General features: G+C 37.7%; 1 protein-coding gene across 1 annotated transcript; it reads right to left on the bottom strand.

The window, feature by feature from the left end:
* Window positions 1-461: 461 nt before the first annotated feature.
* On the bottom strand, window positions 462-2,666 carry LOC131875175 (uncharacterized). The gene has a single exon (XM_059219212.1). It carries the CDS (start codon window positions 2,664-2,666, stop codon window positions 462-464), a length of 2,205 nt encoding a protein of 734 aa, XP_059075195.1.
* Between the last annotated feature and the right edge of the window lie 10,242 nt (window positions 2,667-12,908).

Here is a 12,908-nt window from a genome sequence, read left to right as displayed (position 1 = left end):
CTTATAAAAACTTATAAAATTAAAATGTTGCTATCAGATAAGAGAAACACCGCCACAAAATTAGATTGACGAAATATCATATATGTTCATTACATAGTATGGAAATATCATATATATATATATATATATATATATATATATATATATATATATATATATATATATATATATATATATATATATATATTCATTTACATTGTAGAGCTCTATTTCTGTACCACTGACATATACCCATATGCTGGAAATACACAATACACAAGTTACATGCAGCACAACTTTCATATTCTGTATGACAGATTCACAAGTTATATTCAATATACACAAGTTGCATGCAGCACAACTTTCATATTCCGTATCACAGTTTCACAGGCCAAAATACAATATTCAGATAACTTTAAGAACGATAAAAGCTCAGTCCAAGTTTGAGAAAGAACTACAGCTACTCCTTCAAGGAGAGGAGCTTAGCTGTTGACCTCAGTCAAACCGAACACAGTAAGTCCCGGTTTGAAGATGCCTGTTTGAACAGAGTTCAATACAGCTTTTACAAGGCGTTCTTCGTGCTTTCCCATATACGCTGTGCATACTTCCAGTACCTTCTGAAAAAGAACTTTGTCTGTTTCAGCTTGGTTCTTGGCATAAACGAGAAACTGTGCAAACAACTCAAAGCATATACAATTCCCTGGAACAACCTCTTGAAAGCCATCGAATACTTCCCTCAAAGAAGGCAAAGTTGTCCTGGCATAAGGATGAATCCGCTGCAACCCAAAAATATTGTAATAAAGAGGGAAAAAAGATGCCCTTATCATCTGCTTTTCTTCTGTGGTCAGGACATCTATGGTGTTTTCCACTTGCATAGCAATTTTCCACAACTCAAGATCAGAGATCATGGTGTCTAAGGGGTAAACGAGTTTAGCAATTTCTTGCAACGGTGATGCTTCGGCTGCTACTAACGATCTTTCTAACATACACCGCTTACACTCACACTTAAATCTCATTCCTCTGAATGCCGATTCTCGTGCGAACAACGGCAGAAGACTGTCAAAGTAAGGGATTGTTATTTCTTCTCCAGCTACAATTTTTCTTGCAGCTATAACAAACATGGCTTCTCCCACAACAATGCAATTGGCGTTGGGAAAACAGGAATGATTGATGAAAGAGGGAAGTGCCCACACACCATATTGCTCATTTTGTCTATTCATCTCACTATTTGATTCAATAGTCTGTATTTGGCACCCCACATTTTGCATTAGCTTTGCAAGTTTATGCTGGTCTAACTCCCAACCTGGATTGGGAACATCGTAGTTATTCCAGCTGCCATTATTTATCCGGAATAGATCCATGGGTGGCACCTTCATTTCATCCAAATCAGCAAGGTACTCTAGCTGCTGCATTATCCTCGGAGATGACGCTGCACAGAAAATGATTTCAGCCTCTAAATCCCGTTTAAGATGACCAAGTTTTTTCTCCACGTCCATCACACCACGCATGACTTTCTCGAAGCTTCCTTCCAAGCTTTTTCTCTCGTTTCTTCTGAAGGCAATGGCATTCTCAACGAGCAGAAAATCTCCAATATCTACATCATCAGTTACAAACAATCCTCTGCCGCGCCCTACTGATTTTTTAATCAGAACGGGACCAATATAACTGCTCAACTCAGGCGCATTAGAACCGTTTATGAAATAGGCAGAGAGATCGAACTTACCTTGCTGGTTCTGATAGCTGAGTTCCTTTGATTTTTCATAGTGCAACTGGATGTCGTTTGCTGTTGGGGACTGCTCCAGAGCTCTATCAAAGCATTGACAAGCTAACTTATATTCTCTGAGATAATGAAAAGCAAGGCCTTTGCGAAACAAGGATTTGAGGTGCTTCTGATCAAGGGCTAACGCCTTGTCACAGTCTTGCACAGCATCCCCATACTTCTTCAACCTCAACTTTGCCTCTGCCCTATTAGAATAAGAATACACAAGAGCCTCCTTCACTTTCTCCTGGATGTTGGAATCAGAGGGCACTTTCTCCTGGATGTTGAGCGAGAGAGCCAAATCTATGCATCTGGAATAATAGTCAATAGCCTTGTTCCAATCCTCATCCCGGAAGCACTTGTTGCCTTTATTGCGCAATTCAAGAAAACTCTTAGCCAATGAAGTTTCTTCATTTCCTGGAAAGGAAGCCAAAATCTCAACGTTTTGAGGATTATCAACGCGCAGCATGAGCACACCATCCTGGGCGCCTTGCTTGAAGTACGGCTGTTTGACTGCAACCTTTGAGCCTTTGGGATAAAGACTGCTCGGACTTTGATTGCTTGAAGTATTGTATATTGCAAGTCGAACAGCATCTCCAAACTGGTCTTCCAAGATAGTCACAATGCCCACCATCATGAAAGCATCAGCACACAGCGTTCCGAAGAGAACACAGCCTTTATGATGCTTATCAATTTGAAGCTCCCTTGCTCGAATGGGCCGCAGTCCTTTCAGTGGGACTGATGGCCGCCAATGCTCCGACTGTTTCCGCATTGAAAACCCCATTGTGGTATACCCTCGCATTGATTCCATCTGGCGGATACCATTGCAAGTTTTCTCATGTGCTTCTACAAGAGCTTCTTTGTCAAACTCATGTGAAGCCTGAAACACCTTGAATTTCTCAACCAATTGCTCTACAAAGTCGGCCATATCTCCCAGTTTTCCTCTGAGTCTCCAGTAATGCAACTTCTCTGGTGAAATGGTGAAAGATTTCAACCAAGCATCTCGTTGAATGAAAGATGTAAAAAGCGTAATGACCTCTTAAATTAAAGGTATTCACTCCGAGTACGTTAATAAGGTTACATCCTCAGCTCTTTTGCTCGGCGCATGACTAGGAGGTGGCGGTACAATTATAGGCGTGATTGATGGGTGGAGCAGGATTACAATTAGTGCCTTCAACTTTATGATAAGGTATGTCCTCAAAGCTGAAGAGAATCCAATAAAGTTGTCTGATCAAACATGCTTTTTAGTAACTAAGGTTTTAAGCAAATTCTTTTTTCACATGGTTTTTGAACAGAAAGGTCGAAGATGCAATATTACTGATTTTTCCGTAGTTTAGGCTTTTTCAGTAGCTTAAGCTTTAAGAAAAGAAATTTTTGTACATAATTTTGAGCAAAAGAGTTTATGATCGAACAAAAAAAAAAATTTCACATGATTTTGTATAAAAATAAAAATAAAAATTGTGCCATCAAATATTGATTTTCTTGTGGTTTAGATTTTAAGAAAATTCTATTTTTCATAGTTTTGGACAAATCATGGTATTTGAAGATTCATATTTTTTTAAATGAAATGTTTTTATTGATCCATTTTGAATAATTTGGAATGAAATTAGAATTTTGTTTCAAATAATTTGAAATGAAATTAGAATTTCATGTTCAATTGTATTAGTTATTTATACTATAATATTTAGATATTTATATTTGTGATAGTGAAAATTGTATATTTGCGTTGTTTCATTTCATTTTGGGCTGATTTTGATTGGATGGACCTAATCTGGCTTCAAAACCGCACTATTGTACAACCGATAGCATTCGTTTTATGTGGATAAAAAAGCTGTAGAATAGGCACAAAATGGTTGTGGGGCTCAGTAGAAGCGTTGTGGCAGTTGTCCCCCACTATAATATAACATGACAGTTATCAGTGTATGACAGTGCATTTTTGGAGCCATAATAGCTATAGCCATTTTGATTGGGTTGTTTTTAATGTGATTATTAATGTACAATATGAACTTAATTTTTTTTTTTTTTTAGGATATTACTTATTTACACTTGTATAGTATTTGAAGATTTGTATTTGTGATGGTAAAAATTGTACATTCATATTTTTGTATCAACTTTTCTTATAGATGTTATTTATTTTGTAAATTGCATTATTGTAAAACTTCACATTATAAAAACAGTTTTGTTTTATGATGATGTTACTAAGATTTATACATAAGAAACGATTTTTGTTCATGGTACACTTGATATATCTTCACCCTTTCTAGTGCATGTAGGTTACTAAGCTAATTATTTGTAGTTAGGTATTATTTATGAATAGTACAATAAGTAGGAGATGTCAAAAATAATTCTATTTTAAATAGAACAATAGTATGTTCTTTTGTTTTAGTACAATTTTGTAATTGATCTATTCAATTTTGACTTTATTTGCTTAAATTTTTATAGTTATATTAGTTATTATAATTATATACACTAGAGGAGGAGGGATTAGTAAGAAAGAGAAATGATTGATGTAGAATAACAAATGGTAAATGAGACAAGGGGATCCTCTATCTCCTTTCTTTTTCATTTGGATGAGTGAAGCTTTCAGTAAAATTGTTCAGAGGGAGGCAAAAAATGACAATATTACGGGCTTACGACCCTCCTCTCAGGCCTCCACCTGCTCTCACCAACAATTTCTTGATGACACTCTCTTGATGGGGGAAGGTTTGGTTAAAGAAGCTAAGAATTTAAAAAAGACTTTGGATACCTACGAACATGGTTCGAGGCAAAAAAATAGCCTGGCTAAAAGCTCCATCTTCTTCTTTAACACCCCTAAACACAGGAAATTTAAGATTGCCTCGACTATTGGTTGTAAAGTTGGAACTTTGCCCGACTCCTATTTAGGTCTTCCTCTCTGCCATGGTCCAGCTCCTGACTCTTTTTGGGCGAATCTTATAAACAAATTCCAAAACAAGTTGGTTGGGTGGAAAGGCTCTTTGCTGAGCCAAGCTAGCAAAATCCAACTGCTCAAAGCCTCACTTCAGAGTCTCCCTGTTTATGCTATGAGTCTATTCAAAATCCTAGCCAAAATCGCTCATAAATTGGAAGAATTCAATTTATTTTTTTTGTGGACTGGAACTGAATCTAAGAATAGATTACACCTTGCGGCTTGGAATCAAATTTACCTTCTCAAATCCTTGGGAGGTCTAGATATCCAGAATCTGAGAGATTTCAATAAAGCACTGATGGCCAAATAACTATGGAGATGTCTTAAAGAGAATAATGAATGGACTGACATATTCAAACATAAATACCACATTCTAGATATCCAGAACACTCTGGAAACTTATGATCTTCCCAACGCAGTTTCTGATTTATGGAGCAATTTCATTGGCTCCTCCAAAGTTATCTTGCATGGTTGCAAATGGATGTTGGGGAATGGTACCAGAATAAGCTTTTGGGATGACTGGTAGACTAGTGATGGCCCCCTATTGGACTCTATTTGGGATCCTCCCTTCAAAGAATTATGTATAAGAAAAATTGGTGTTTGGGTGGCTGATTATATTAGAAATGGAGGCTGGTTGGACCTCAGTTCTATTGACAATGCTCTGTTTCCTATGAAACCCTAGTTGAATTGTATTCACATCCCTCGCTCTCATGGGGAGGATGAAGTGTACTAGAATTTATCCTCCTCTAGGAAGTTCAAGGTTGTTGATGCCTACAAGTTCATCTCTAGAAGCTTCTCCCCCCCCTTTTGGGTTGGTATCTGGAACAAGCACTTGATTCCTAAAATTAATATTTTTTTCTTGTTGTTTATGTAGGGTAAGATCTCTAGCATTGATAATCTTTGCAAAAGAGGTATTCCTCTTACCAATAGATGCTTTCTCTATAAAGAGGCGGAGGAAAATGTTGGCCATCTTCTACTTCATTGCAACTATGCCAAGGATATCTGAAATCAATTCCTTAACATCTAGAACATTTACTGGGTCCTCCTTGATACTATCTAGTGAATGTGGTTTGAATGGAAATGCCCCTCTGATAATCAGGCCTTAGGAGTTCTCTGGAACTCATCTCTTTCGCATATTACCTGGGGCATCTGGAAAGAAAGAAATAATAGTCTTTAGGGATTTGGAAACTCCTGCTTTTGTTGTGGCTACTAGAATTCGCATTGCTACCAAAGAGAATTTTCTCCACTCCTACCCCAGCAGAAAGAGTGACCATCCCATCCCTACTCTCGAGGAGGATTGGGATACTATCAATCGGTGGCAAATTGATTGGAATATTGCCAATCCTGTTCACAAAACCAAATAGTGCAGACAAAATGTTCTTTGGCATCATCCCCCTATGGGTTGGATCAAAATTAATGTGGATGGGGCAGCTAAACGAAATCTTGGGCCGGTCAGGTGCGGGGAAGTGGCTAGGAATCATTTTGGTCCGTTGGTTTCTACGATGGCTCTCTTTCTGGGCATCCAATCCAACCACTATGCGGAAGACAACGCTATCCACATTGGGTTACACATGGCTAAAAGAGTAGGATTTACTAAAGTTTGGTTGGAGTCTGACTCGCTAAACACTGTCAACTGCTTGAGTGGACACACAGATCCTAGGTGGACGATAGCTAACCTAATCAAGGATTGCTGAGATATAATTAATGATCTAACAGATTTTAAAATATTGCACGTATACCAAAAAGGCAACAAGGTGACAGATCTACTGGCCAACCTGGTGGTGGGATACATTGCAACCAAGTGGTGGAACAACAAGGATGCTTTTCCCAAAAATATGTGTGAGCTGGCCCATGATGATTACTATGTTAATAAATGATCTTTCATCATGACTTGACTGATTTGATGGAGAAATGACTCTTTTTGACTTTCCCTAACCGAACATCTAGAAACTTTCTTGGTGACTAGATTTTATGTCTTATTGTGTGGTTTTTTTTTGCTACTGTTTAGATACTTTTTTGGTGTGGCCCATTACCTGTAACTGGTCGATGCCTTCTCTGGTGTGGCCCATTTTCTACTATTCGATGACCAGGAGCATAATGGGTGGGGATAAGAACAGACAAGATCCCTCTACTTGCGAGAAATGGAAGAAAAACAAAGATGTGTGGTAGGAAGTCGTTGATGGGGGAATCGTCCCCTACTTGGATCGACTTCATGGCCCTTCTCCTATACTCATGAAGGCTTTTGTCAGTGGGTGGAAAAAACAGAGTCTCAGGGCTTATGGCGTTGATTATCAGATTAATGAAACCCTGGTGGCGACGGTCACTGGTCTGGCAACGACTGGTAGAAGATTCTATAGGGATAGGAAAACCAGGGAGGAGGAATTGACAAGTTTCTTTGACAAAGACAAGGAGTGCTCTAGAGTTACCAAGATGGCTGATGGTAGATACAACAAAAAAGATCTTATGGCTCCCTGGGCTAACATGCTCGAGTTCATAATGAGGTATATTATGCTTGATGGTAGATATGCTAGCATCTTTTCCTATCATTTCACCATTTTAAATCACTTTAGGCATGGTAAAATTATTTCTATTCCTTTCAATCTGGCCTCCTCTCTTGAAAATAGCCTGGAAAAACATTTGGAGAATCCTATCAACCCTGTTCTCCATGAGGGACTCATTGTGCTCATAATGGAGTATGCCAAATCCCTTGAAATTGTGCCCCCTCCTTCTGAGACTGGCCATTAGACTGATATCCGTGAGGTCTCTGACTCAAAAATGGACTTGGAAGAAAGTGGGGTTCCTCTTGATGATCCTAACTATAAACCTGCGGAGGAAGGGGAGATGATAGTCATCCCTGGGATGTTTAGCAACAAGAACCCTCTCAGATGGGTTGCTAGCAAGTACAAAATGACCAGCAAACTGATCTCTAAGGTTGAACCCCTATCTAAAAAGAAAAAACTAAAGGTTAAGGACCATAGTCCAAAGATTACGGAGTAGGGAATTAATTTGGACATCCCTATCAACATACAGAAAGAAAAATAGGGGACCATGGTTGTTAGAGTATTTGGGTATTTACTTGATTAATTAAACAATATTTGTTTAATTATTTATGTTCCCTTTATCTCTTTTACACTTAAGCTAACTTTAGGTGCATAATAATTAATTCTTTTATTAATTATTATGTGCAAATCTAGGTTTTTCCTTTTAGGGTTTCTTGACCTATTAAATGTTGAGTTCATTCTTTTCTTTGTAAGAAGGATTATTATTGACAATACATTTTTGGAGATTATTGAGCTCTCATCTTTTGGAGCATATTTTTCCTATGTTTTTGTTCCTTCTATGATTTACCTCCTTGCTTCTCCTTGTAATAGGGTTTTCAGCTTGCAGAGATCATTTGGGCTCTTGTTGGAGTTAAGAAAAATACAACATGGTATCAGAGCATCAGATCTGCAGCTACCTGTTCTTGTTTTGAGAATGTTTGCATTGGAAGCAGATCTGGGGTTTCAGAAAGTTTTTTTATGCACCTAGGTATAGGCTTTTTTTCTGAGCACTTTGGGCCTAAACAAACCTCACGATTGTGCTCAGAAGGCCTGAAAACCCCTATGGTCATATAAATTTTGACCTATTTTGGTTCTTGAGCTTCTGGGAGTATTTTTTTCTCAGATCCAGGCCGTACGACCCTGGCTCGCAAATCGAGAAAAAATGGTTTTTTGCCTTTTTATGGCATGTAGGCTGAAATTTGATTTTTTTGTAAAAAAAAGTTGAAAAAAAAAATCAAAAAGGCAATTATTTTTTTTTGTAAAAAAAAAATCAAAAAAAGTTTTTTGGGCAAAAAATTTTTGGAGGGTACCGGGCTGATAGTCTGGCCCCTTGTAGGCCTTGGCCTCCAGGCCCCTGCCGGCCTCAACTTTTGCTCCTATTGGTCTGGCCCCTACGGCACCGCTGACAACTCCCGCCGACCCTGCGGCCCCCGCTGCTCACGCCGCTCGCGCTCAGCCCTTGGCTCTGCCTTCCTGGCCTCCTCCGTGCCGCAACACTGCCACTACCTCCCTGCGGCCTCCTTCGCGCTACAACTCCCCGCAGCCCGATCATCGTGCTCAGCTCCTTGGCCACCGCTCCGCTCCCCGGCCGCCACCTGCAACATCGCTGGCTAGCTCCACCGCCATGACCTGCCGCCTGAGCTCAGTCGCCACTCTGCCGGTGATCTCCATCGCCGGTTGCTGCCTTGGCTCCACCACCCAGCCACCACCAGAGCTCCTCCCGACCACCGGACCACTGCTAGGCCACCAGCAGAGGGCCACCCACTGGCCACCGGAGCACCGCCCAGCCACCAAACTACCTTTTTTTGCCTCTTTCAGGGGGGGCTTGGTTTTTTGGTCATATCTTGGGCATATAGATTGATTTTTTCGAAAACAAATAGGCGTCAAAAAGCTGGTTCCGAGCCGGACCTTGTAATTTTGGTAATTTTTTCCAACTTTTTTGTTTGACTGTGTTTTTTTTTTCAGACAAAGTGAGGTCTTTTTTTTGCACTCTAGGAGACGTAGAATGAGCATCTGACCTCCGTTTTTTGAAAATTTTATATTTTTGAAAAGCATGTGCTATGTAATCTCCAGCCATATGATGCATATTTCCAGATTCTTCTCCATGAATATTTTATTCAGTTGTTTTCTTTTCAGCACTCTGGTGGATATGTTGGTTGTTTCAGGTCCTGAGATCTCTATTTTGGTTCTCGTTTATATTTCTAGTCTTCTTATCATTGTCACTTGTATTTATGCAAACACACTGAGATAAAGTGCCATCGTGCATTGTTTACTTGGGATCTTGCACATCTTGTGCCTTGTTGTACATGCACTATTGCTAAAGTACCATGAGGAGGTTGATGTTTGCCTATTGTTTGCCATCTTCCTTTGTCCAATGAGTGTTCCTTCCAGGAAATTCACCTCATGATGTGTGTCAAGTGAGTGTTCCTTCCATGACACCCTGTACTTTTCTCAGCACCTTTGATGTTCCTGCTTCTTCATCATGCAGTTCTTCTTGGCTATTCTTTTTAGTGTACATGTCCCTCTCTCTCTTCCGCATTATGGGGAGGTTTGTCCTATTGGTTCTAATGCTTCCATGGTTCGATTGATCAGCTCTTCAGGCTTTGGTTTCTCATGCCATCTGTATCTTCGAGTTCAGTGTTTGCCTTGTTTTCCATCTAATTCGAGTAGTGTCATTTGAGGGCACTCATACAGATTACAGTCTTCTCTACCTAGTCATGTTCTATTTCAGTGGAGGTTCTTCAGATCAATAGTTGTTCTTTGACAGAGTTTGCACTTTCTTCATGCTTCAGTGATGTTCTTTTCCATCTCTTTTTGGAGTAGAGTTTTGTTACCATGTGGTTTTCTCTATTTCTCCAGTTCATAGAAATTTCATTATATTTGGGTACCTGATCAGGCCTTGTTGCTAGGACCCATCTTTCCTGCTTTCAGTAGTTGTTCTAGGTTTTAGCTTCTCCCTGAGTCTAGCTTAAGGGGGGGTGTTAGCTTATTCGGGTATTTACTTGATTAATTAAACAATGTTTGTTTAATTATTTAAGTTCCCTTTATTTCTTTTACACTTAAGCTAACTTTAGGTGCATAATAATTAATTCTTTTATTAATTATTATGTGCAAAACTAGGTTTTCCCTTTTAGGGTTTCTTGACTTATTAAAGGTTGAGTTCATTCTTTTCTTTGTAAGAAGGATTATTATTGACAATACATTTTTGGAGATTATTGAGCTCTCATCTTTTGGAGCATATTTTTCCTTTGTTTTTGTTCCTTCTGTGATTTGCTTCCATGCTTCTCCTTGTAACAGGTTTTTTAGCTTGCAGATATCATTTGGGCTCTTGCTGGAGTTGAGAAAAATAGAACAATGGCCAACGAAGAGAATAGTGGGGTTCAGAGGACTGGTAACCTGATGAATTTGGTTATGGAAGCTACCAAAAGCCAGGAAAGTTGTTGGAAGTGGTTTGAGCATGATATTGATACCCTCAAAGTCGGGGTTAAAGAGATGGGTTAGTGCAGGATCATGGGGGGCCAAAAATTGGTGATGTGAAAAAATAGCCTTCTCCACTCGCCTAAAAATGCGAAAATCTGTGTTGACTTTTTGCTTAGCCTGGGTGTCAATACACCTTGGCATGGTAAACACCTAAGCAAATTGGATATTGGATAAAATCAGATATCCGATTTTTACAGGTAATTTTAAATTTAAAAATTAATTATATAATATATTATGTAATATAATAATATATTATATATAACATATTATATAATATATAATATATTATTATATTATATAATACATAATATATATTATAATATTAGATTATAAAATATTCTATTCTATTATATAATATAATAATGTATTATATAATAATATAATAATATATTATAAAATATATTATATAATATGTATTATATAATATATTATTATATTATATTATATAATATATAATATATCATATATAATATATAATATATAATATATCATATATAATATATAATATATAATATATAATATATATATATATTTTTCAATAAAAGTGGATTATTCCACTAAACTTTTTTATTAATATTTTTAATTTTTTACACAAGATTAAAAGACAATACCGGAGGAAAGAACCCTAGGAAGAAAACCTTCGATCATAGCTCATAAAATAAGCCTATAGAATCTAACGGATCAGTTTATACTACCCGCCCAAAACCACATACAAAATATAGTCACAACACATATAATATCAGTTTTGCATAGAGCCCATATGACAATTTGCCAAAAAACCCATCAGATAATTTTCAAATGTAGACTCCACAGCTGCTATCAATAGAAGAAGACAAAATTTTCCAAAGTTCTGTGCCAAATCCTATGAGCCAAAAACCTTCTTGCCAAAAAAGAAAGTATCAAAAAACCTTTGGAAAAACACTATTGTGTCAAATACCATGAGCTCAAACTCTCCTCCAGACAACGAACATGAATACTTGAAATGAAAGGGGAAATCAGGAATAATTATCATCATAAAATTTTACATCAACATTACTCAAGAAAATTATATAACTGTTGCCGCAAACCTTCCCATACCCTAGAAGGAATTTCCTCAAAACCCACCTCTCGCTGATTAGCATTGCTATCAATGGCTAAATTTGCCAAATAATCCACAATCTTATTAACTTCTCTGTAACAATCGGATACCAAGAAAAATTCAAACAATTCTAATTTTTGTAAAATGGGATCAAGTATATACTGCAAATTCCAACAATTTGATTTCTTTGTCATAACACATTAAATAATCAGCATAGAATCACCTTCAATTATTAAGTCCTTAATTCCCAAAGAAATTGCCATATCCAATCCAAAAGACAAAGCATGAAATTCCGCATAATTGTTAGTTTTAAAACCAATTGCATGACACTTAGCTCGAATATAATTTGCGTTGTGATCATAAATTACCATGCCTACCCCAGCCGACCCAGGGTTACCACGAGAGGCCCCATCAAAATTCAGTTTAAAGTGCCCCTGCGGAGGAGGTTTCCATCTAGCAGAGCATCTCTTACCTATTGAATCATTCTTTTTAAAATTGAACCGTGAAAGGGTAAAACTGACAACATCTTCCAAACTCTAGTAACTTTACTATCCGAGTGCGAAAAATAAGTAAGATTTTCCAAATTCTCATAAATAAAGGACAAAGAAACCTCAAAGATTGAAGACTCAATTTTTAATAGAACCTAAGACACAGGAGACCTTCTTTTTTTAAACATCATGTTGTTTCTCTCTAGCCAAACATTCCAAATCACAATAGATGGAGATATGATCCAAAGGCATGCATAAAAGATGAGGCAAACATAAAGGGCCAAAATCTAAAATGGGAAATGAGATCCTTACCAATAACAAAGGATATATTTAACTTCTCAAACAACCACTGCCAACATTCATAAGCATAATCACAATGTAGGAACAGGTGTGAAGAAGATTTCAAATTTTTGTTACAAAGGACACAAGGGAAAACATCAGTAATACCAAGCCTATCTAGTCTCATACCTATAAGGACTCTATCTTGAATTGCCAACCAAGCAAAGGCTCCAGCTTTAGGAAGACAAGGCGAATGTCAAAACAACTTATAAGGCCAAGATGATAAATCTTTAGTAGCCATAAGAGAGTTGTAACCATCTTTAACAATGTACTTACCAGAAATATTCTTTGTCCAAATAAGTTCATCCTCAGATATCCA

The sequence above is a fragment of the Cryptomeria japonica genome, chromosome 4 (genome assembly GCF_030272615.1).
Source record: "Cryptomeria japonica chromosome 4, Sugi_1.0, whole genome shotgun sequence".
NCBI classification, from domain to species: domain Eukaryota; kingdom Viridiplantae; phylum Streptophyta; class Pinopsida; order Cupressales; family Cupressaceae; genus Cryptomeria; species Cryptomeria japonica.
The sequence above is the reverse complement of the archived record's forward strand: the minus strand, read 5'-3'. Positions and strand labels throughout refer to the sequence as shown.

Bases quoted from the DNA above. Each gene is read 5' to 3' on its own strand.
- LOC131875175 (XM_059219212.1), bottom strand. From the start codon at position 2,666: ATGGCCGACTTTGTAGAGCAATTGGTTGAGAAATTCAAGGTGTTTCAG.